General features: G+C 51.1%; 5 protein-coding genes and 1 non-coding gene across 6 annotated transcripts; 2 read left to right on the top strand and 4 right to left on the bottom strand.

The window, feature by feature from the left end:
* Positions 1–2,342: 2,342 nt before the first annotated feature.
* Positions 2,343–3,156, bottom strand: V8C40DRAFT_98656 (uncharacterized protein). Its single transcript, XM_083223700.1, has one exon. The coding sequence runs from the start codon at positions 3,027–3,029 to the stop codon at positions 2,469–2,471; it is 561 nt and encodes a 186-aa protein (XP_083077997.1). The 5' UTR covers positions 3,030–3,156; the 3' UTR covers positions 2,343–2,468.
* A 3,071-nt stretch (positions 3,157–6,227) lies between these two features.
* On the bottom strand, positions 6,228–6,334 carry V8C40DRAFT_t40. The gene has a single exon. It is a non-coding gene; the product is annotated as a tRNA-Ala (tRNA).
* A 196-nt stretch (positions 6,335–6,530) lies between these two features.
* Positions 6,531–9,367, bottom strand: V8C40DRAFT_272523 (uncharacterized protein; the record flags this gene model as incomplete). The annotated part of the gene is made up of 4 exons (XM_083220370.1): positions 6,531–7,257; positions 7,315–8,776; positions 8,826–9,144; positions 9,209–9,367. 4 exons carry the CDS (start codon positions 9,365–9,367, stop codon positions 6,531–6,533), a joined length of 2,667 nt encoding a protein of 888 aa, XP_083077998.1.
* A 1,446-nt stretch (positions 9,368–10,813) lies between these two features.
* On the top strand, positions 10,814–14,057 carry V8C40DRAFT_261651 (Metalloenzyme, LuxS/M16 peptidase-like protein; the record flags this gene model as incomplete). The annotated part of the gene is made up of 2 exons (XM_083219288.1): positions 10,814–13,789; positions 13,863–14,057. The coding sequence occupies 2 exons, from the start codon at positions 10,814–10,816 to the stop codon at positions 14,055–14,057; spliced, it is 3,171 nt and encodes a 1,056-aa protein (XP_083077999.1).
* Positions 14,058–14,282: 225 nt separating this feature from the next.
* On the bottom strand, positions 14,283–18,618 carry V8C40DRAFT_272525 (myosin-like coiled-coil domain-containing protein; the record flags this gene model as incomplete). The annotated part of the gene is made up of 8 exons (XM_083220371.1): positions 14,283–14,705; positions 14,769–15,698; positions 15,819–15,822; positions 17,117–17,547; positions 17,607–17,850; positions 17,928–18,076; positions 18,142–18,413; positions 18,525–18,618. The coding sequence occupies 8 exons, from the start codon at positions 18,616–18,618 to the stop codon at positions 14,283–14,285; spliced, it is 2,547 nt and encodes an 848-aa protein (XP_083078000.1).
* A 686-nt stretch (positions 18,619–19,304) lies between these two features.
* Positions 19,305–22,686, top strand: V8C40DRAFT_98741 (pitrilysin family metalloprotease). Its single transcript, XM_083223701.1, has 2 exons — positions 19,305–19,811; positions 19,864–22,686. Exons 1-2 carry the CDS (start codon positions 19,525–19,527, stop codon positions 22,592–22,594), a joined length of 3,018 nt encoding a protein of 1,005 aa, XP_083078001.1. The 5' UTR covers positions 19,305–19,524; the 3' UTR covers positions 22,595–22,686.
* Positions 22,687–22,696: the final 10 nt, after the last annotated feature.

Genomic DNA, 22,696 nt, shown 5'->3' on the forward strand with positions numbered 1-22,696 from the left:
GTCTCACAAATCATCTTTTTCTCTACAAGTCGAATTTACTCCGTCGCATTGTCGACAACAAACCTGCCGTCAGCCCAGTGGCCGGCGGCCAACCAACGCCCATAAGCCTACATAGCTACGCTTTGACTGATGCACGGCCGGGCCGTCTCGACAAGCAGCAGCGGCAGCAGCAACAGCTTCCTATTATACGAGTACATGATGCTATTGGCGCGTCATACCCTCCATCCCTCCATTTCCAAGTCGTGGACTCTGTCTGAGTGTGAGGCTGACCTGCAGGCGGCTGCCCTTTGCTGCTGCAAGAGCGCTCCGTGGCTGGCTGGCTGGCTTGTTGCATGCATGAGGAGACTGTTTCGTTTGGCTGCTGTTGTTCATCACGCATGCCTATTCTCTGGCGGAGCCCTCCGTGCAGAACGCTATTGGCATGTCTTACAGCAATACAGGAGACGAAGGGGGAGACGAAGGCGAGGAGAAGGGGACTGCTACGATGAATGCAGCTGCCCAGGGAGCACAGAATAATCCGAAATTTCAAATAATGGACTGCCACCTATCGCACCATCAACAGTTATCACGCGACCTGGTTCTCACGGGAGTCGCACAGCGATTACAAAACGACTCAGCTGGCATAATGAAGAACACTAGCGCTTTGACACGAGGCAATGTTTGAGACTCTGGAGAGTCTGGGCTTTGGCACCTGCTTGTACTGAGTGTTACTGGTGCCATGGCCTCGATGCCCTTCTTTGTACCTTGTACCCCTAGAATGCTGATAGGAGCACACCGATTCTCCCTCAACACCAGCTACTGTACCGCCCAGCAGGGGAGAGAGACCCTGGCGATGCAAGCTGGGAATACGGGGCCCTCGTCTCCCGGCAATCGCCAGGCATCTTGGTCCAGGTTGACCGGGCAGTTCATCCAAGAAACGAGTTGTGCTGCTTCTTATTGGGCCTACGGGCACTCCGGACGAGGTACTGGAGGAAATTGTCTGATATCGTTTGCAGCTGCAGAGGGAGTTGGGAATAAGGACATTGGCTACAAACCCTACCCCTCAGCAATCGGCGAAACACGGCATCTGGATCACAGCGGTTCGTCCGCGATTCTCGACCCAGCGGACCCTTTCTTGTGGATTCAAAGACCTAATACGTGCAGGTACTTTGGCAGAAGGAAAATACATGTACGAGACGTATCGCCTCTCAGCCTTGTGCTTGGCTGCCTGCCCATGCTGCTGGACCAGACAGGGGTTTCGGTGAGGGCGGCATGTCTTTCAGAGTCACGGTCACCGCGACGAATGGGCTACCGCTGAAAAAAGACCCACGCCATCTATACACTGATGCTTCTTGTTTGTGCTTGTGCTTGTACGCGCTGGAACCCCCGTCTGTAGCCGCGGATGCATTCGAATGAGCGGATACGGCGTCACAGTGCAGAACGGGGTCTTTTCTACGTACTCACAGTTGTACGTGACGCGGGTTCGATGCAGTGCGGTGCGGTGCATCGTACCAGCAGCTGCACGCCGGTTCCCAAAGGGCAACTCGTGCCGAACCATGATCACGGCGCGCAGCAAACCGAGGGCTGAAGGATCGCTCCTGTATGTCCCAAGAGGCACCAAGGCCCGCGGACGCACTTTGGGCATCGATAGTGGCAAACAGCGCCAAAACTACAACGCAAGTACCTACTGTTGGGATGGGCAGCTGAAAGGTGTCGACTACGGCACGGTCCTTCTGCTTCCTTTTGGCCATCTCTTCATCAATGGCCCTGTCTCCGCCACCACGTTTTTTACTCACAAGCAGCGACTCGTCATTTCTCACTCCCCTTCAGCAATGCTACGTAGGGTCACGACTGAACTAAGTCTGCAGCTACTGCCCGCTTACGGGATGCAGAGCCAATTCAGGTCATTGAAATGTGCTGCTGGGCGACCGCAACTGGCCTCTGACGACTCATGCTGTATTCCCAGGGGGGAGGGGGGTTCCTTGTCCCTTTTTGCCGGCCTGGTTGATAGCGAGGCGAACACTGAGCTAACATGCCTACCGAGGTAGATTATCTGTTCCCCTGTCTGCATACTGAGCGGCAGAAGGGCCTATCTGTATACACAACAAGGGTCTTGTGCTAGATAAGCGCGGAGTATCAAGACATATGGAGTACAATGAGTCCGTTCAAACACAGGCTATGCCAACACGGAACTCAGCACGGACAATGACGCAAACGATCCCTAGAATGGGCTGCCACCTCCTGCCAGCACGCAGAGCGGGTTGCTGCACGGGGTTAAGCGATGCTGTAACTGTAGAGGGAGCTGCAGGCTTCCTCTTGGCCGGTTTCAGGGTTCATCCATTGAGTTGCCCGCTGCCAACGGGCACATGCCGCTGCGCAAGGCGTCATGCGGCTGCGGAAAGGCTTCACCGAAGAGAGCTGCGGGTCCCAGGAGCGGCTCGCGTACGAGTAGCGACGCTGATCTCAGTCTCCACAGAGCCCTTTGATGGTTACGGCTGTCGGCGGGACAGCTGAGTTGTCAGAAATCTGCCGCTGGGTGGTGAATGGCGGTCGAAGCGTCCATCAGGCCAACCAACACACAAACACGGCGTGAACGGATTGCTTCGCAATCTGACTGCATGTGCATGCGTCGGCCGTGCGATGCAGACGAGAGCTGACGTGCCGATGCTTACGCGTATGTCTACAGCAATGTCTACAGCAATGTCTACAGCAAGTCGTTTGCGATACAGGCAGACGAGAGCTGATAGAAATGCCCCCCATCGCCCTGCTGATACTGCCTGTTTACTCGTCTGTACCAGTCCTCCAGGATGGGATGTCGAATGATTAGGTGAGCATTGGCAGCGATCGACAGCCTGACCGTTCCCTCTGCATACGATGTGCAGTACGAATGAGCAAAACATGCTCAAAAAAGAACAGAAAGGAAGAAAGGAAGCAGAATCCGGTGCTTCCAGCAACGCTTGATCAGGAGCAGAGCGCCCGCAATATGAGCTGTCGCACACAGGAGCACTTGTCTGAGCCTGCAAAAGATGGTCCGATTCCAAACTGCCCATGCAATGCACGAACTGCGGCTGTATGCGATGAGTACGACGCAAACGCTGTCATGTAAGTATACGGAGCACCGTACGAGTACGAGTACCTGCGGTGTCACCTTGGCCGGAGCTGGCTCCGAGCTGGCCATCAGTGCCTCTGAAATCTGATGATTTTGACTGCGAATACTTTATGTGAGATGCAGAGTACCAAGGTGGTGGTCGCAGTCGCACTGTTGCTTGGTAGCTTCGTCTCCAACTAAGTACCACTCCGTACTTAGTGGCCTCGTCTCGTCCCGTCCCGTGTGCCACAGAGGGGAAAAGTTGACGGCCGACCCCACTCGGTGGTTGAAACACGGACAGAGTTTCCAAAGTATTTACGGAGTACTATCCCGTGCGTCCTGCCAACTCCCGCTGCTTCTAAGTATGGAACGTCATGCCAGGAGGAGCCATAATCTGCTGATGGCGCTGCGGGCATCGATGGGATCCGGCTTTCTGGTTGGATCACGATCGAGGCTGGGTTGGATCATACATAATTGACCGAAAGGAGAGACATTCCCCTAGCCTGCAAATGATAAAGGCCCTCTCCGGCAGTAGTGAATATGCAGGGCGAGCCTGTTGTTGGGGCTGCGGCAGCTTCGGCAGCCTCACTATTCTGATCCAGGCATGGATAAACATCATCGAAGGTTGGTCCTCTCCCCCTAGTCGCTGACTACTTTTCCAATAGCTCGGGTCCCGAGTCCCTGCTGATCCCACGGCTCAAACTTCTCGACCCCCCTTCCGGTGTTCAACCCGTCCTCCTCCTTTCCAGCCCGGCTGGCAAGGGTGCTGCTGGCTGTAAGATGATGGTGGGCTGTACAAGCAAATGGCATGAGCTACAACCAAGTACTTGGTAGCTCTACATGATACGGTTGAGACGGGGGAGGCGTGTGCATGAAGACGGACTATTGCCTAATGCGCGCGCGCTCGTGTACGCAGAATGACTCCAAAGCAGACACGGGCGCAAAGCAAAAAGCAGTGCCGCGTCCCCCCCAGCCCCAGCCCAATTTGTGGGCTTCCCTAGGGGGCCGGAAAGTTGAAAATCTGGGGAAATGGCATGCCCTCCATGCGTACCCAGCAAACCCCTGACCTGTTTCCTGGGTCCCCGGCAAGCAGGACTTGTGTGTTGTGCCTGGCTAGGCCTCCAACTCTGCCGTCTCAGCTTGGATGAATCGCGGGTTGTTGGGGATACGAGGTAAGTTTTGGCGTAGCCCGTCGGCGGCTTATCCCGTATGGCACCAGGAACCAGCAATCTCGAAAGTAGATCAGAAACAAGCTATAAAAGGCAAGGGCTGTATGGTTTGAGCGAGGTGAGCACAGACTAGACTCAGGCGAGGCTAGTTTTGCCTGTTCTCGTCCAGATGCTGGCTGAGAAGAGCGGTGGATATGCTCGTGATAGGTCATAGTAAGGCTGGAGATGCTCACATCTCATGTCCCAACGCATCAGCCAAGACCTTCATATATTAGGCAGAGGATCAGCCGTACCAGTAAAAATAGCAATCCGGGGCCCGGATGTATTACTCCTGAGACAAGCTGCTTATGGTGCCTAATTAGCCCCCGAACGAGGTGTTCTTAACTTGGACTAAAGGGAACTCGTCCGGAGGATTCCCGTAGGAGTTTTGGCTTTTTTGCCCTTTTGCTTTCCTGGGTAGTGCTAGTACGAATTGATCCATGAAGCGGCAGCTGGAAGGCTGACGTGTCTTTGCAAGGCTGATGGACTATGCGCTACTGCACGAAGAGGAGACCGGGGAGAATTGTTGGTGTTGTTATTTGTTGTCTTCGGCTCCCTTTTTTGGAGCAAAAAGTTGGTGTTAGTGCCACTGCGCTCCGTCGAATCCGTCCGCGGGCAGGAAGATCACGATGATCAACATGGGCCCTTTTTGGTCTCTATCGACGGTACAGCTCATTAGTAGCCCATCCTTTTCGTATCTAGCCACGGACGTGGCGGATGCAGATTATCGGCAAGGGGGGAGTGTTTATGCCTGCGAACATGGGGGAGAGGAGATAAACAGCAGCAGAGCTGAGCTGACGGTCCCAGCATATGGCCGAAGGACTCGGAGCAGGCGTGAGCGAGAAGGCCGATATGAGTCAGGGGCTTTTGCTTGTACCGGATGCGAGGGGAGAAGATGGAAGATGGGATTTTTTATTTTTAATTTCTTCTTTATTCTTCTTTTGGAACCCTTGTGAAGACGGGAGTGCGGTGGCGATGAAGTTGCATTTTTTTATGTAGGCTGTTACTTCTTTGGGAGAAGGGGGGGCAGTAAGTATAATTATGGGAGCGGTGAGCATCGGACAAGTTTGCTTGGATAATATTCCGTGATGACTTGGTTCGCCTTGTTTTTTGCCTTGCAGGAAATTGCATGAGAAGCCTAATACTAACTGGTACATACTAGTCGATATGATTTAATTACTTTTTTTCATTTGTTATTTTTGGAATCAGAGTGAAAGTGTTGGGATGTAGACAGATAGTTGGATACGATTCCAGATTGCAGATGGAAAGTCAATTAGACAATTATACGCCCCCCCAAAATTCAATCTACCACCACCTAGGTAGGTTACTCTGCTAGACTACCAGATGGAAACAAGTAGAACAAGTCAAAAATTAATTAAAAGACAGATGAGATAGAAAGAAGAAAGAAAAAGTTCTTCTGCCGTTTCCACACATCCTTCGCCTCTGCAGGAACGAGTCATGAAAAAGGCAGAAACTATCGAACGATGGAAATTGCGATTTAAATTAACCTGCATGCGAACCAACGGATGTTGCCCTCGGTACATGTTTTTTTTGCTTTTTTTTTTCTTGCCTTGCCTTGCCAGCCCGATGAAGGGCTGACTTCCGATCTATCTAGAATAGTTCTAGACTATTAATGTAATAAATATCCTTGCCGTGGCGAAAATTTTCGGGTTGAGCTGTACCGGTTGCCGGTCTTACGGGAGAAAAAAAGAAAAGAGAATTGATGAAAAAACGCCACAAAGACCGAAAAGAGAAATATGGCAAATGAAATTGTTTTGATAAGAAAAAAGGGGGTGTGTGTGAAATAGAAACAAGGCATCTAGAAGTTCCTATCCGACTTTTGTGAGAACAAGCAAGTTGATGATAATAGATAGAAAAGAACAATGCAGTAAGTTAGTATCCTAACTAACAACTCTAGTAAAAAGGAAAACTCCACCAAAAAAAAGAAACGCTGGACGAACGGGGAATCGAACCCCGGACCTTTCCCATGCGGAAATATCTAGTCTTTTCAAAGGCTAGATGATGCTAAGGGAAAATTATACCACTAAACCATCCGCCCATGCTGTGCGTTGTTTCCATCGTGATGGCAAGAGACTCAAGAAGCCATCGCGAGAATCAGAGGGACTACGGTTATCGGTTACCGGTGTAACAACAACGCCAAGAGAACATCCATATCACCCAAAGCACCACGTAGACAGCAATTTCATCATCGTATTTCATTCATGTATATGATCTTTCAAAAAGGGGCCCTCTTGTCACCTAGCCAGCGGTTCCTTGGCTTTAATCTCTCTAATCGTATCCCTTGTTCTTGCGTTGTCTTCGAAGCTGGCATGGATCAGATCAATCACCTCGTCCACCGTAAAGTACAAGCTCAGCTCGCTATCGCACCACAGAAACTTGACTTCATTGAGATTGCTCTGTAAAACCTCGCCAAGGTATTTGAGGCGCAGCCAACTAGGCGCATATTGAGCCGTTGTAGGCATTTCGTCCGGTGCTGGTGCTGTACCAGATAGTTTGCTGGGCATGAATAAATCATCGAGTTCTGTTGCCAAAGCGATAAGCTGGGCAATGTTGTAGGCCTCATCCTGGCCTATGGACGACATCTCCAACACATCTGAAATAAGCCTTGAAGCAAGCGAATCTGCAAGAGATCCAACTGCCTGCGACCAGACAGATCTTCTCAGGATCGGATCCCATGTTGCAGCTACACTTCGAATTCGCGCTGTTCCGGCCTCGATAGACGACTCCTTATCATCTTGCTGTACTAGACTCTGTGAACCTCCAAGGAGGTCCTGCAGGATTGTCTTTTGAAGACTCATTTCGTTAGAGTAACTGCGGTTGGCGAAGCTTTTCAGCGTCCTGACATCATTGTCGATGCGGAGCATGCTTCGCGCACGAGGTGTTAGGTCCTCACGTTGTTTCCAAGCCAATGAAAAGTCAGACAGCTTCTCTGACAGGTACATGGCGTCGTTATATAGAAACCTACAGGCCATGTCAGTCTGGGTGCAAGCTTGGGGTTTGTTGGGTTGGCAAGCTTACATGTTGCCTCCAGCGTCAGAAGAGTAGTATTGAGGTGAAATGGCTCGAAAGAGTGCCAAGACAAATGTAGGCAAGCTGAAGAGACCAGGTGCTGTTGCGGTTAGCAGACTGTATTCGTCCCCATCCTTAGTCAACGATGCTCCGTCCTCAAGAATGGAGAATATCAGTTCGAGGACAGGCTCAGGCATCGATGAGATGCTGTACGTCTCTTTAAAGACCAATTCCCTTGTCTCTTCTTTGGCTTTGCTCGATTTTGTCTTGGGAGCCGGAGCAGGGACAGCATGGGTTTCTGGTCCAGGGGCGTCACCATCATCGCCCCAACCCCATGCATCAGCACCATCATCTTCATCCAGTGCTCCAGTGGTGACTTTTGCTTCTGCTTTCTGGTTCGCAGCATCATTCGCATCGTCATTATCACCCCAACCCCATGCATCAGCCCCATCATCCTCATTCTGTCCCGGCTTTTCTTTTGGTTCGTCGGTTGTATCCTTGTTGTTTGCTTCATCATTATCATCCCATCCCCAGGCGTTCGCAGCATCATCGTCATTGTCTTTGCCTTGGCTTTCCTTTTGGTCAATATCCATCTCATCCTCATCCGCTGCCTTGTCATCGTCCCACGCCTCTCCCCAGGCTTCGCCCCAGTCATTCGTGTCCGCAACGGCTCCTGCACCAGTTCTAGAGAGTTCGTTGCCCTCGGCTATGGAAACCATTTGCCTCTCAATCTTTTCCACTCGTTTTGACTGCCCAATTCCGCTTGTGAGATTGATTCGCACGCTGTCAAGCGCCGTCTCTCTGCTCTTCTCCAGCCATATTGTGGGCGCCTTGCTGGCCCAGTCTTGTATTTGCTCAAAACCAGTGTATCCACCGTGTTGCAGCGCTTCACAAAATGTTTTCGTCTTTGAAACAAGGACTTGAAATTTATCCAGGTCTTTGAGGCCTGTGGGAACGGCAGGATTGAGCCACTCCCTAATAAGTTTGGATATAATATCGCCCATCATAACATCAGCCAGTGGTCGCAACAGATCGTCTGGTAATTTGTGAGCGACAAATGTCAGAATCTGTTCGAGGTCTGATAATAAGGCTTCCGCTGAGCCGTCAGCAGAGCCGGCAAGCTCAAGCACGTCTCCTTCCACTTTGATCCCTGGAGGGTTTGATCTCGTAGCATCCATGCGTGGTGATACCACTGCAGCATCCAAATTATGCCACAGCTGCTCCATCCTCTCGTCAACTTCCTTGTAGGCCTGCAAGCCAATCACAGCATCTTCCAGGACCATTTTCTCATCTTGTCGTGTATTGTAGATTGCAATTCTTCCCGACTCTGAATCAACTTGTATCAGGGTTTTCCAGACGTGGTCGAATACTTGGTGTATATCGGACTTTAGCTCAAATGCCCTCAGGTCCAAGAGCTTCATTACTCGGGTAGTCTTGCTGACACCCACTTCGTCGAGAGCCGTCCATGATTCTTTCTCAAAGTCAGTCAGGATCAATGATGAATAAACAGGAAAACGCACTCTCTAGTAGTCTAAGGGAATCAAGAACACGCCTTTCTCTGCTAGCCTGCTCGACTTCGATGAGGAGTTGATTGACATGTTGGATCTTCCTTAGGACTATGTGCATCTGCTGGCTGTATTGAACCTCTCGATTGAGGAACTCGGCTTTTTCTTCCGCATCCAGGATGGCTTCACCAGTCACGTCCGGGGCCTCGGATTGACGGATGATGTCATTGGCAATGGTCTTGGATCGGATAATGTCCTCCTGCAGAACCTTTGAATTTTGCACCCACGAGCTGATGTCGTCCTTTGTCTCTTCGTTTATAGTATGGATTTCGGCCTAGGTGTGATAGCGTTAACATGTGCAGCATTGTAGAGGCAGCGCCTGGGGATGACCTGTGTACCTCGATAGCCACCTTGGCTTCGCCCAGAGCTCTGATTGTAGGATCCAAATCAGTTTCTGAAACGGATGGCAGCGCGGCAATGTCGTCAGGGAAGCTCCCTTCCAAGGCAAACGACAGGATGGCATTGCTAAGCTGTTGAGGCTCCGTTGTGGTAGCCATGCTGGATGCCTTCGGCGGCCTCTGATGGCAGCCGTTCTAATATGCCCGCTCAAGGAAAGGTTGGGACAAGGCTCAGAAAATCCCATCAATGGTAAGCAAAGGATCCGCTGGCATCGCAGGACATGACATTCGTGCGATGGTGGTGAGGGCGCGTCGGTTTGCGCAAATCAGAAGGCCGTGATCTTGTCTTTCGGTGTTGCTGTCATTTGAGCTCTCCAGGCCTGCCACCTTGATTGGCCTGGCAGCGGTACGTACCTTGGCCCTGCTGCACTTCAGCTGGCATGTGGTGCGCCACACAGGCTGAGGCTGGGCCTATGGCGCCTATCCCTGTTTGGATCGGGCAACGCGCCTAACGGCGGTTAAACCCCTCACTGTGTGGCGCAGCGCTCGGCGTGTTACTTCACATGCTCTTCTACCCCACCAACGGCTGTTTGAATGCATGAATGGAACAAACCATCCGGTACGTACATTGCCATCCAATACCCTCCCAGTCACCTTAGTATTGTTCGTTTGCATAGGCGACTACTAAGGTAGACAGGGATCGAGCATTTAAATCCCATTGCCGTCAGCCTTCCGTCTTCGGGCTTGTCTCTTCAGGCAAGAGACATTCCATAAGCAATCCCCCCTCCTCTTGGATAAGCAGAGGGAAGGCCTCTTCTCTTTCTCCTTTCTCTTTTTCTCTTCTTCTCACCTCCTGTTGGCTTGCCAGCGGGGTAGATTGACCAGGCGGTTTCACAAACGCTGTTTAGACAATTCAATCTTCACCGGGCAGAGCGCAGTTTGCTCTGTCTCTCGATATTCAGGCGTCATTGTCGTTGTGTTTGGTGAGTTTTTGGTTGCTGAAAACATCCCCCAAAACCTTCTGCCCCTCTATCCCTTGTCCCCCTTCAAAATTCCCCCGACACCTTTACAGCCTGCTCTCTCCATCTTTTGTTATTCCCCCTTGTCAAACACCTGAGTTGGGAGTCATAATTCGACCTCTACGCCAGATTGCAGCAAGATTCTGTTAGATGCTGTCGGCCAGGCTTGCAAACAACATTCTGCCGCTCATTGTCGCCATCTTGAGTGTTTGTTTGTACTTTCTATCTATCAGCAATCATGGCCAAACTGCCCATGAATTCCTGGAAGGCTGCCTGCTGAGGTTGGTCCTCTCTATACTCCTCTCTAAGTGGCCCATGCGGACAAGCCGTTCGCTTACCTTGCCCCCCTCCTTGAAAAATGAATCCAAATTCCTCCAATGTGCTTCCTCTCCAGCACACCAATCCAGTAACAAGTGACTGGATTCTGGCTGTCTCATTATTATCTCTTCTTGCTCATGGTTATTACATGATCCTGCTACTTTAACAAGGCTTTTTCCAAGTGCCTAGCCACTTTTCTCTCAGCTGTACTGACTGACTGCTGCTTAGGTCTGGCTGGAAGGGGCACCCTTTCTCGAAAGACTTCAGGATGCCTTCACAAAAACTAAAGCCCAGTTTCCGCAAGGTTCAAACCTTCAAGACCGACTACGCACCCTGCACAATCACTCAATATGTCTCCGAACGGAGTGGCATGCAGGTCGTTGTGGCTGATCGCAAGGGACCAAAGATCAATGGCTACTTCACCCTCGCCACTGAAATTTTCGACGACTCCGGAGCCCCTCATACCCTTGAGCATCTAATTTTCATGGGCTCTAAGAATTATCAGTGGAAGGGTCTTCTGGACAAGCTAGCTTCCCGCGCATATTCTAGCACGAATGCCTGGACTGCCACCGATCACACAGCCTACACCCTTGAGACAGCTGGTTGGGATGGCTTTGCTCAGATGCTCCCCGTCTACTTGGAGCATGTGATTCTACCTACGATTACCGATGATGGTATTGTCACCGAGGTTTGGCATATCGATGGAGAGGGTAATGATGCAGGTGTTGTATACTCGGAAATGCAGGCTGTTGAAAATCGCAGCACCGAAGTCATGGATCTGAAAGCCCGCCGGCTTTTATACCCAGAAAACGTCGGTTTTCGGTACGAAACAGGCGGCATGACAGAAGCCCTGCGAGTCCTCACGCCTGAGCGCATTCGTCAATTCCACCGGGACATGTACCAGCCGCGCAACTTGTGCGTTGTCATTGTTGGCGAAGCGGATCACGAGAATCTCCTGGAAATTCTAGATACCTTCGAAGAAAGTATCAAAGATGATATTCCTGCTCTTGATGCTCCATTCAAGAGGCCTTGGATAGACTCAGCTCAGCCGCCTGTCCTCAAAGAGAGCATTGTCACGACGGCGGAGTTCCCAGAGGAGGATGAGTCCGTTGGTGAAATTCTCATTGGCTTTTTCGGTCCTCATTGTACTGATGTTCTTGCTACGTCGGCTCTCAACATTCTTCTTACGTACCTTTGTGGCTCATCTGTCTCCGTGTTGGAAAACACGCTTGTTGAAAAGGAGGAGCTTGCAAGCTCTGTATCATATTGGTGGGAATCAAGACCGAACTCGCTTATTTGGTTACAACCTACTGGTGTGGCAACGGAAAAGCTGGCCTTTGTAGAGAAACGTCTATTTGAAGTCTTGAAGGACGTTGTTTCAAAGCCTTTGGATATGGAGTACATGAGAGAATGCATCCGAAGAGAGAAGCGACAGGTCAAGTATCATGCCGAGACGTCGGAAGCTTTCTACTCCACTAACATCATAACGGACTACCTCTTTGGAAAGCGTGATGGCTCAACGCTTAAAGATCTGGCAACGTTGTCAGAGTATGATGTTCTTGAAAAATGGTCGGACGGGGAGTGGCGAGCTTTCATGAAGGAATGGATGTCTGATGCTCATCACATCTCCATATTGGGCAAGCCATCTCTGGAATTGGCCACCAAGATCAAGAGCGATCATGAAGCTCGCATCACCAAGCGCAAAGAGGAACTTGGAGCAGATGGACTGCAAAAGCTCGCACAAAGACTCGAAGAGGCCAAAAGTAAAAATGATGCGCCAATCCCACCCGAAGTTATTGATCGCTGGGCTGTTCCTGGCACAGAGTCGATTCACTTCATAGAATCCGATACTGCTCGCTCTGGCAATGCCAAGTCTGTTGGCCTAGGCCCTGGTCGTGCGCAAGAGCTCATCAATGCCGCTTCGGATGGCAAGCTGCCGCTTTTCATTCAGTTCGAGGATGTGCCCACAAACTTTGTCCACATCACTGTTCACGTTGGCACAGCTCAAGTCCCTGTTCACCTCAAGCCACTCATGGCAATTTTTAGCGATAACTTCTTCAACACCCATATCGTGCGAGATGGGCAGCAGATCAACTTTGAGCAGGTCGTCATGGAGCTGGAGAGAGACAGTGTTGGTTACGACATTGGAAGCTCCCGGCAGCTTGGTGACACGGAAGGATATATGATTCAATTCCAGGCGGAGCCCGAAAAGTATGATGCGGCCGTGAACTGGCTTCGTACCATGATGTTTGATTCCGTCTTTGACCCTGTCCGGATCAAGGCTGCTGTTATGAAGGCCTTGGCTGACATACCAGAATCCAAGCGTGACGGGCGCAGCATGGCCGCTGAGGTGGACACAGCTATTCACATGGAAAAGTCTACTCTTACCGTTGCCAGACGTGTTGTTGTCAAGGCAGTCTATCTCAAGCGTCTGAAGAAGCTCTTGAAGAAGAACCCCGACCAGGTTGTGGAATGGTTCAATGAAATCCGCAACTCGCTTTTCACATTTGAGAACATGAGAGTCCTTGTCACGGCAGACTTACAAAGGCTCCCCAACCCCATCGCCACCTGGGATGCGCTCTCAACAGCGCTGAAGTCGCAGAATGGTTCTATGGCCCCTATTCCAAAGCCATCGAGTCTTTTGAACGCTGAAGGAAAAGCCCCCGGTTCTGTGGGTGTCACCATCATCCCCATGACAGCTTTGGACAGCTCTTTCTCCGTCAGCACTGCCCCTGGCCTCTCTTCGTTTTTAGATCCCAGGCTGCCTGCCATTACGGTTGCCGGAGGATACCTCGAGTCGGTAGAGGGACCGCTGTGGAATGCCGTTCGCGGTGCCGGATACGCCTACGGAACCTTCTTCACGCGCAATGTCGAGAGCGGAGTCATATCCTTTAAGGTGTACCGCTCTCCGGATGCGTCCAAGGCCATCATTGCTTCACGGGATGCTATTCAGAAGATTGCCAACGGCGACGTGCCAATTGACAAGCACCTCCTCGAAGGTACCATCAGCCAAATTGTGGTGGGCTTCGCAGATGAGCAGTCCACTATGCCTAGTGCTGCCCAGCAGAATTTCGTCCAGAGCGTTTTCAAGGGGCTGCCCAAGGATTGGAACAAGATTATCCTGAAGCGTGTGAGAGAAGTGACTGAGGATGAGATTCGCCAAGCGCTCAAGGATTTCATCATGCCCTGCTTTGAGCCGGGTAAGAGCAACGTAGTGATTACGTGCGCCAAACTTATGTCAGAGGTAGGTATTATTAAATTCACCTTAGGTTCTGACTTGTTGTATGTACGAAGCCTGCTGACCATTATCTGCTTAGGGTATTGAGACTGCATTCAAGGGACTGGGCTACAAGGTTCAGACTCATGAGCTAAGCCACTTCCACGATGACTATGGTTTGGGTGCTGGCGAGGACGAGGACGAGGACGAGGATGAGGATGACGACGAAGAAGATGATGATGAGTTTGACGATGAAGACGGGAGCGAAGAGGATGACGATGAGGATGATGACTAGATATAGGTTAGGTGGACGCAATGTCTAAAGAAATCTAGGTTAGATGGACGCAATGTCTAAAGGATAGGTTCGTATAGGATAACATAGGCAACTAAATGATTTGACAAGATGGCAAGAAGACACATTCATGAGTTCAATGACACAGATTTTACCAAGATTGAGTGTGCTGTATTGTTCATTGTGAACTTCTACCTTAGTACATATTCCTTCATTTTCTATGATATTTTACAACTCGTCGCGGCCACTGGCCTTGACGACACCCTCGTCCTCCTTCTCGCTAACAGCCTGTTCGCCCTTCCAGTCCAGGGCCTTGAGGCGCTCCGAGAGATGAGGGTGGGAGAAGTGATAACTCGCGTACATCCAGTCAGCGTCCATGGAGCTGAGGTTCTGAATGTGCAGCTTGATGAGCGACGTGGCCAGCTCGGTACGCATACCCAGGTCATTGGCGAACTTGTCAGCCTGGAACTCAAAGGTGCGGGAGACGATGTGCAGGAGGAACTGGATGACGGTGTCCATGGGCGAGAGGGCATCGGAGAAGAGGAGGAAGCCGATGATGATGGGATGCTCGTTGTGGAAGCCAAAGGAAGAATAGAGGGAGCGGTTGTTGATGAAGACAGAGAAGAGGCTAAAGACGTAGAGGAGATGGGCCTGGAGGCTGCGTTAGCGATGCTATTCGGGAAGATTATGAAGAAAGGTGTGAAGCATTCGTACCTGAGAGATTCCAAAGAGGCTTGTGGTGTGGCCGAGCTTCCAGTGGCCGAGCTCGTGAGCCAGAATAGCGAGGACTTCCTCCGGTTCAGACTTTTCCAAGAGAGTATCGTAGATGACAATGTGCTTCTTCCATGGGAGGCCGTAAAAGAATGCGTTGGAGTGAGCGCTGCGCTTGCTACCATCGATGACATACAGCTCGTGCAGGGGGAACTTGAACTTGGCGGCTAATTCATTGACCTTTGTCTTGAGCTCGCCATCCTCGAGGGGGGAGAGCTTGTTGAACAGGGGCTGGATGAAGGTGGGATACAGTGTAGTCATCAGAAGCTGCAAACTGGCAGTAAAGACCCAAGTGTAGAAGACGAATTGCGAGCCGGTCTTTTGGATGATCTTGAGGAAACCAGCAATGACGGGGGGCATCAGGACGGCAGTAAGCAAGTTGGTCTTCACGAGGTCAGAGATGAACAGGCCAGGCGTCTGCTTATTGAATCCAAATTTCTCTTCCAGGACAAAAGTGCTGTACACGCGGGTAGGCAAGCTCAGCGCCTGCGACAGCAGCATAAAGCTAAAGACAAAGACAATCGAGTGCGAGATTTCACCAGTGAAGCGCGCCGGCGCATACTTGAGCAGCAGGTCGCCGGTCCAGGACCACAGCTTGGGCATTACATCGAAGTGGACAAAGGCGAAGTTGACAATCTGGCCCCAGAGGCCGCTGACGACGGAGAATTGGGCTTTGGCACGGCCATAGGCTTGCGACTTGTCAAAGGTTTCTTGGTTGACTTCTTTGGCGAGGACGGCGGGGGGTTTGGGCAGCTGGAGGATACGGTACTGGCGGTAGTTGAGCAGAGATTCGAAGACGTACTGGCCGACGGAGAAGCCCAGGATGAGCCTCTTCCATGGGAATAGCGGGCGATCGAGGAATTGCGACAGACGCTGAAGATGCCCATGGTTAGCTTCAAAGTGTTTATACAATGTGGGACATGAAACATAAAAATAAATAAATGATTGTAACCATAGAGATGTGGCAATTGAGGCCAATGCCGTTGCTCAAACATACCTGTAGAAAGTCCATGATGGCTGTATCTTGATGTCAGTCAGGACATCAACAGCTGGACCTTTTTTTGCAGTGGTTGAAGATGGACGAATCCTTTGATCAACGTTGTCTGGGGGAGGCCAGGGTGTCAGGTACCCGTTGCGATGCGTGTCTGCTGAGCTAATGCATTCCACGACGGCTCGGAAGCTACCCGGTAAGCCTGCGTCAAGGAAGGGTGCTCTTTTTTCGACAGCAAAGAATTACAGACGGATAGATAGATACCTAAACTTGCTATGATATACAGTATTAGCTTGAAGGAACTTAATTAAATATTTACTTGATTATAATCCAAGATACTCTACTCATTGGCTACCTGTTTACTTGCTATTCAATGCCGTCATATCCATAGAATCATCATTTGATCGTCATGTCCCATCCAACTTCAGCTTCAACTTTAGCGCAGTCCCAGGGCACCGCTAATTGTTACGTGCCCCGGCACCTCAACGTGCTGGGTACCTAGCAGGTACCGTGACTGCTTGTGCCCTTTGCCGCTACCCTCACTGAGCAGCAGCCAGTACTTGCCCAGTACCGAATCATGACTCCGCACGCTACCTCAGCGCTCTGTTAGGGCACTGCTACACGAGAGACCCTCTCTTATTTACTAAGTCGTGTGTCCAAGTATTACTACTGCCACAAGGAACAGCTAGGAGCACGCGACTCAATGAGAGAGCCTTCATAGTGCCTTGTATTTGATTCACCATTGATAGGTACATAGAACACGGCTCAGTAATGAGGCTGGGAAGGGGAGCAAGAGGTTCGCTAGAGAAGAAGCGATAGAATTGATAATGCCGATGAATATAGCTTAGTACACAGTTAAACAAACAAATACATTGGATGGATATTATTCCGCTCTGCCGTAGAGTCGTTGGGGGCCAGATAGGGGCCACAGTTCTACAGAAAGCATCACTGCTTGGTAGTTGCCTCTTGAGCTTGAACTTGAGCCCTCTGAGCTAGAGCCCTTTGGTGTTTGACAATCTCAAAAAAGAGCGGCCCACGCTCATCTCGTGGCACATTGGCAAAGTCTGGCCTCGTCACCCCGCGAGGGAGGAACTTGTCTAGGCACATATTCAGCAGGTCGGGAAGCCATGGCTCGTTCTTCAATGGCTCCAGTATATATGGAAGCAGCTGAACTGGTGGCACGTTGCCGAGCTTAAACTCCCTCTGGATGTCCTCTGGCGTTGCGCCTGTAGTCAATACCCGAATAGCCGCTTCCTAATGTCCATTCGTGGTTGGCTGAGGTGGGCGTTCCGGGCCATACGGCACGGGGGGACCCTGTTCGTTTGGCTGAGGCTCCTCTTCGGTATCATCGTCGAACTCACTAAGTCCTTCCTCTTCACCCTCCTCCTCAGAGTATTCGCTGTCTTCACCCTCGCCTTCTGCGCCCCCGCGAGTCTCCGGGAAACACGCCTCGACCGCACTGGCTGCGGCGGGTGGAACTTTTCGCCCCTGTTGCTGCATCTGTTGGATGATGCTCATGAGCTTTTCGTTCTTCTTATCCGCGGCCTCGATTTTCCTCTTCCAATCTTGCCGCTCTTCCGCCATGTGGATAATGTTGGCTGTAGTCGCTTCCTTTTGTCTCTTCAGCGCCTCATTCTCCTTCTCCAACCGCTTGCCCTTTTTCGACATGTCCTCCATTTCTTTTCGAAATGAGAGAAAAAGGTCGTTGCTATTATTCAGCGTGTCTTCTACCTATAATTGAAACGTCAGCGCTGAGAACCTAGTGGATCAGTATACGCTGTATCATGTACCTGCTTGAATTTGTCCACATATACATTGAGCTGATTCCTCAGCTCCGTCTCTGTCTTTGTGAATGCATGGACCTGGGCTTGCAAGTGGCGCGCTTTGGTTGACTCGGCCTCGGCGTTCTTCTTCTCCCTATCATGGCGGGACAGATGATACTGAACCTCGAGTTCCTTAGTCCTCATAAGAGAATGGAAATGAAGTTCGCGTAGCTCATACTGCTCGATGAATGATTTGAACCGGACTCGGAATCTGGCATTGTCCCTCGTCAGTAAGCCAGCCTACACTAGATAAAACTCTCCAAATGTGAAGCGGGGCGGGGGGCTTACAGTTCGTCCATTTCCATGTCCACCACTTGTTTCTTCGGGGTATCTTTCTCCTCCTGGTACCCCTCTAATTTTGACAACAAGCTTGCGAATTTCTCGTCCCAGGCCGTGTTATTCCGCTTCTGCGTGCTCTGGAGTTCCTTGTTCTCATTCTGGGACCCAGTGTCAGTGCGCCACGTTACGCCCAAGACTCGAAAACTTATTTTGGTGGGCTAACCTTCATCTTGTTATTGTCCCTCTGCAGTTCTCGACACAGCTTTTCTAGTTTCTCCTTCAATCCCACCGTCTTGCTGAGTTCCGTACGGCTGGCATCTCGCTCTTTCTGGAGGGCGTCTCCGCGTTTCTTGTTCTTCTGATTTTCCCTCTCTAAACGTCGCATATCGGCTAGGAGTTCGCTGGAGCGCTTCATGAGGTGCTCAATCTTCTGCATGTCGTCCATCTTGGAAACTTGCTGCAGAAGATCTCGATTGGCGCGCTTGACCTCTCTCTCTGTTTTACGTATATGAGCGTTAATCCAACCTCGGGGGTTTTAGACGACCTTGATGGCCCAAGCGGTCTCGGGATGATTATTCCTGCAATCGCAATAAATTTTGCACGCACCTATTTCCATCTCTTGGTCTTTCTCTCCAGCGGCATCTTGCTCCAACTGCGATATACGGGCCTGCAGCAGGCGCGACGCTTCGGTTGAATCCATTCCTCTCTTGCCCTTGGCCTTTTTGTTCGCAACGGGTGATGAATGAACATGTGAGTCGTGGCCATTCGCCAAGGCTGCCTCCACATGGGTTGCCGGCATGGCTCGAGAGCTTCGTCAAGGTGGAGAGTTTCGACGAGGTACGAGTCGCATTAAGGGCCAAATCACATCGGTAGAGAGCCGTGGGCACGCGGGGCGCTCGTACGGCAACAGGTTCCTCCCTGGTCTTTTATATCGCTAAAATCAATCGATATCGGGTTCTAAACTGTGGCTAGCCTGCTGACGTTGGTAGGCAACGGCTTCGACGGAAACCCAAGCGGAATTGCCGTCAAAATCGAACGCCGGCTGGGGCTGTTGGCCGGGCTACTGGGCGATAAACGATGCTGATGCTTACGAAATGCCTATGAATCGCGAATTGAGGTCTGGACCGGGTGTGATGAGCCGTCGTTGCGATCCTGACGTGCTTCGACTTGCCCCCAGCCGTCGATGAAAAGCATGTGTAGATTGGAGGCGTGACCAGGTGGAAGGTAATTCGTAGAATTCTAATAGTGCGATGATGCGGCTGGTTGCAATTTGTTAGTGCTCAATGGATTAGGTCAGCAGCCAATATGGTGGGTTGCTAGCGGACCAGCAACCGTGTGGCCGGAAGCCTTGGGGGCCTTACCGAAGGCGAATACATCACTGGTAGAACTGACTAATCGCCTATGACCTTGAAATTTCTACCGACAAGATCCGCAGATCAGAGATGACTCTACTTTAGTAGTGGCATCACCATCAGCATCTCGTCTTAGCTGCGGTTGTTTTTGCTTGTACTTGCATGGTTGCGCCTTGGCCCCTGTACGCTTCTGCTTCGATGTATAACTAGAGTCTTTTCACTTCTTTCTTTTCTCTCCGTTATAGATATCCACCATGTTGCGCAACGCTGCCAACACGGCTCGCAAGACCGTGACGGATCTCGCCTTGTATCCGAAGCCTGGCTCCAAGCTCCATGGATTCACGATCGTCCGAGCAAAGCACGTTCCGGAGCTGGAGCTGACGGCACTGCAACTGCAGCACGACAAGACCGGCGCCGACTACCTGCATATTGCGCGCGATGACACCAACAATGTCTTCTCCATCGGCTTCAAGACGAACCCTCCCGATGACACCGGCGTCCCCCACATCCTGGAGCATACCACGCTCTGCGGTAGCGACAAGTAAGGATGTCTTTTGGCAGCCAGCGGGAAACAATGGCTGACAATGTCCCAGATATCCTATTCGCGACCCTTTCTTCAAGATGCTGCCTCGTACCTTGTCCAATTTCATGAATGCCATGACAGCTTCAGACCATACCTTTTATCCATTCGCAACCACCAACGAGCAGGATTTTAAGAACCTCATGTCCGTGTATCTCGATGCAACACTCCACCCATTGTTGAAGCAGTCCGATTTCCAACAAGAGGGTTGGCGAATCGGACCTGAGAATCCATCAGCTGAAACCGCAGATGGCAAAAAGCTTGTCTTCAAGGGAGTTGTATATAACGAGATGAAAGGACAGATGTCGGACGCGGGATACCTTTACTACATCCGATTCCACGATCACATCTTCCCCGATATCAATAATTCCGGTGGCGACCCTCAGAAGATTACGGATTTAACGTATGAGCAGTTGAAGAACTTCCATGCGGAAAACTATCACCCAAGTAATGCGAAGCTGTTTACTTACGGAGATATGCCTCTAGCGGATCATCTACGAGAAGTTGATGCCAGGCTGCAGGCCTTTGAGAAGATTGCCAAAGACAAGGTTATTCATCTGCCGATTGAGCTGAATGGTCCTAAGGAAGTTACTCTCCATGGTCCGCTGGATCCGTTGGTTGCTCCGGATCGACAATATAAAACTTCGGTATCTTGGATCACCGGCGATACTACTGATGTGGTGGAGTCGTTCTCTGTCTCATTGCTTTCTACGCTCTTGATGGACGGCTATGGGTCGCCGTTGTATCGGGGTTTGATAGAGGCCGGCATGGGCGCTGACTGGAGCCCTAACGCAGGCTATGATAGCTATGCGAAACGCGGCATCTTCTCAATTGGCCTTACTGGTGTCCAGGAATCCGATGTACCCAAGATCAAAGGCAAGATTCAAGAGATTCTGCGGGAGGCGAGGGACAAAGGCTTTGACCAGGGCAAAATTGACGGCACACTTCACCAGCTCGAGCTTTCCCTTAAGCATAAGACGTCCAATTTCGGTTATTCCATGCTCAACAGACTGAAGCCAAAGTGGTTCAACGGCAGCGATCCCTTTGACTCTTTAGCCTGGAACGACACTATTGCTACTTTCCAAGCCAAGATGGCAGAGGGCGGATACCTGGAAGGCCTGATGGACAAATATCTGCTTAATGACAACACCTTGACTTTCACGATGGCGCCATCAGCGAGTTTTGGTGACGACTTGATTGCCGAGGAGCAGGCGCGACTATCTTCCAAGATCCAAGATGCCGTAAACAAGGCCGGAGATGAGGAGAGTGCTCGCCTGCAATTTGAGAAGCAGGAGCAGGATCTGCTGGTGGAGCAGAACAAGACTAATACCGAAGACCTGAGCTGTCTGCCCACCGTCTATGTCAAGGACATTCCAAGATCAACGGAGCCGACGATAGTGCGAGATGAAGTTGCGGACAGTATTCCAATCCAATGGCGAGAGGCGCCAACGAATGGTCTCACCTATTTTCGGGCTATAAATACCTTGGAGCATTTGCCGGATGATCTCCGAGAACTCATTCCTCTATTCACGGATAGCATCATGCGTCTAGGCACCAAAGATATGACGATGGAGCAGCTCGAGGATCTCATCAAGCTCAAGACGGGCGGTGTTTCTGTTGGCTATCACTCCACACCTTCGCCGACAGACTTTACTCAGTCCAGCGAAGGCATCATTTTCACTGGCATGGCACTGGACAGGAATGTACCCGTCATGTACGACCTTCTACGCAAGTTGGTCCAGGAGACCGACTTTGATAGCCCGGAGGCCTCCTTGCGCATTCGACAGCTGCTGCAAGCTTCAGCCGATGGAGTTGTCAATGACATCGCTTCATCTGGACATCGGTTTGCAATGGGCCACGCCGAGTCGAGTCTGACCCGCAGCGCTTGGCTACGGCAGCAGGTGGGCGGCTTGTCGCAGGTTAAACTGGTCACCTCGTTGACCGGCAGGCCGGAATCCGATCAGCTGGAAGATGTCATTAGCAAACTCAAGAAGATTCAGACTTTTGCTCTGACCAGCGGTAAGATGCGCACTGCGCTTACATGTGGCACGGAGAATGTGCAAGAGAACCTGAACTCCCTGAAGACTTTTACAGGAGCGTTGTCTCGAGAGGTGTCGGGGCTGGCACAAAGTAGCCCATCACCCCTTCCCAGAGACAGCAAGGCTTTCTTCCCTCTGCCATATCAAGTCTACTACGGAGGCCTCTCCGTCGCCACAACATCCTACACCTCGCCCGAAGGCGCGCCGCTGCAGATTCTTGCACAGCTGTTGACGCATAAGCACCTTCACCATGAGATTCGAGAGAAGGGCGGTGCCTATGGCGGTGGAGCTTACTCGAAGGCCTTGGACGGCCTGTTTGGATTCTACTCCTACCGTGATCCTAACCCGCAAAACACACTGGGTATCATGCGCAATGCAGGACGGTGGGCTGTGGAGAAGGAATGGAGCGATCGAGACCTTGAAGAGGCCAAAATCTCAGTCTTTCAGGGGGTTGACGCTCCGAAGTCGGTCAACCAGGAGGGCATGGCAAGATTCTTGTCCGGAATCACGGACGAGATGAAGCAGAAGAAGAGAGAACAGCTATTAGACGTCACAAAGGAGCAGGTTAGGGACGTGGCGCAAAAGTTCCTCGTCGACGCTATTGAGAGAGGAGAGGAGCGGACAACATTCCTGGGAGAAAAGCAGGGCTGGGTGGATGGATCATGGAGCGTCCACGAGATGAACGTAAACGGCGCCGAAGAGTAAGGGGCTATGCATCAGCACACTAGAGGTTCCGGGCACAATTGGGAAAGGGCGTCAATGGACGGGTTATGGCTAGGTACGTTGTGATGATATGGATGTATTTAC

Source organism: Trichoderma camerunense (genome assembly GCF_050948025.1).
Source record: "Trichoderma camerunense strain CBS 138272 chromosome Unknown V8C40scaffold_2, whole genome shotgun sequence".
Taxonomy (NCBI): Eukaryota; Fungi; Ascomycota; class Sordariomycetes; order Hypocreales; family Hypocreaceae; genus Trichoderma; species Trichoderma camerunense.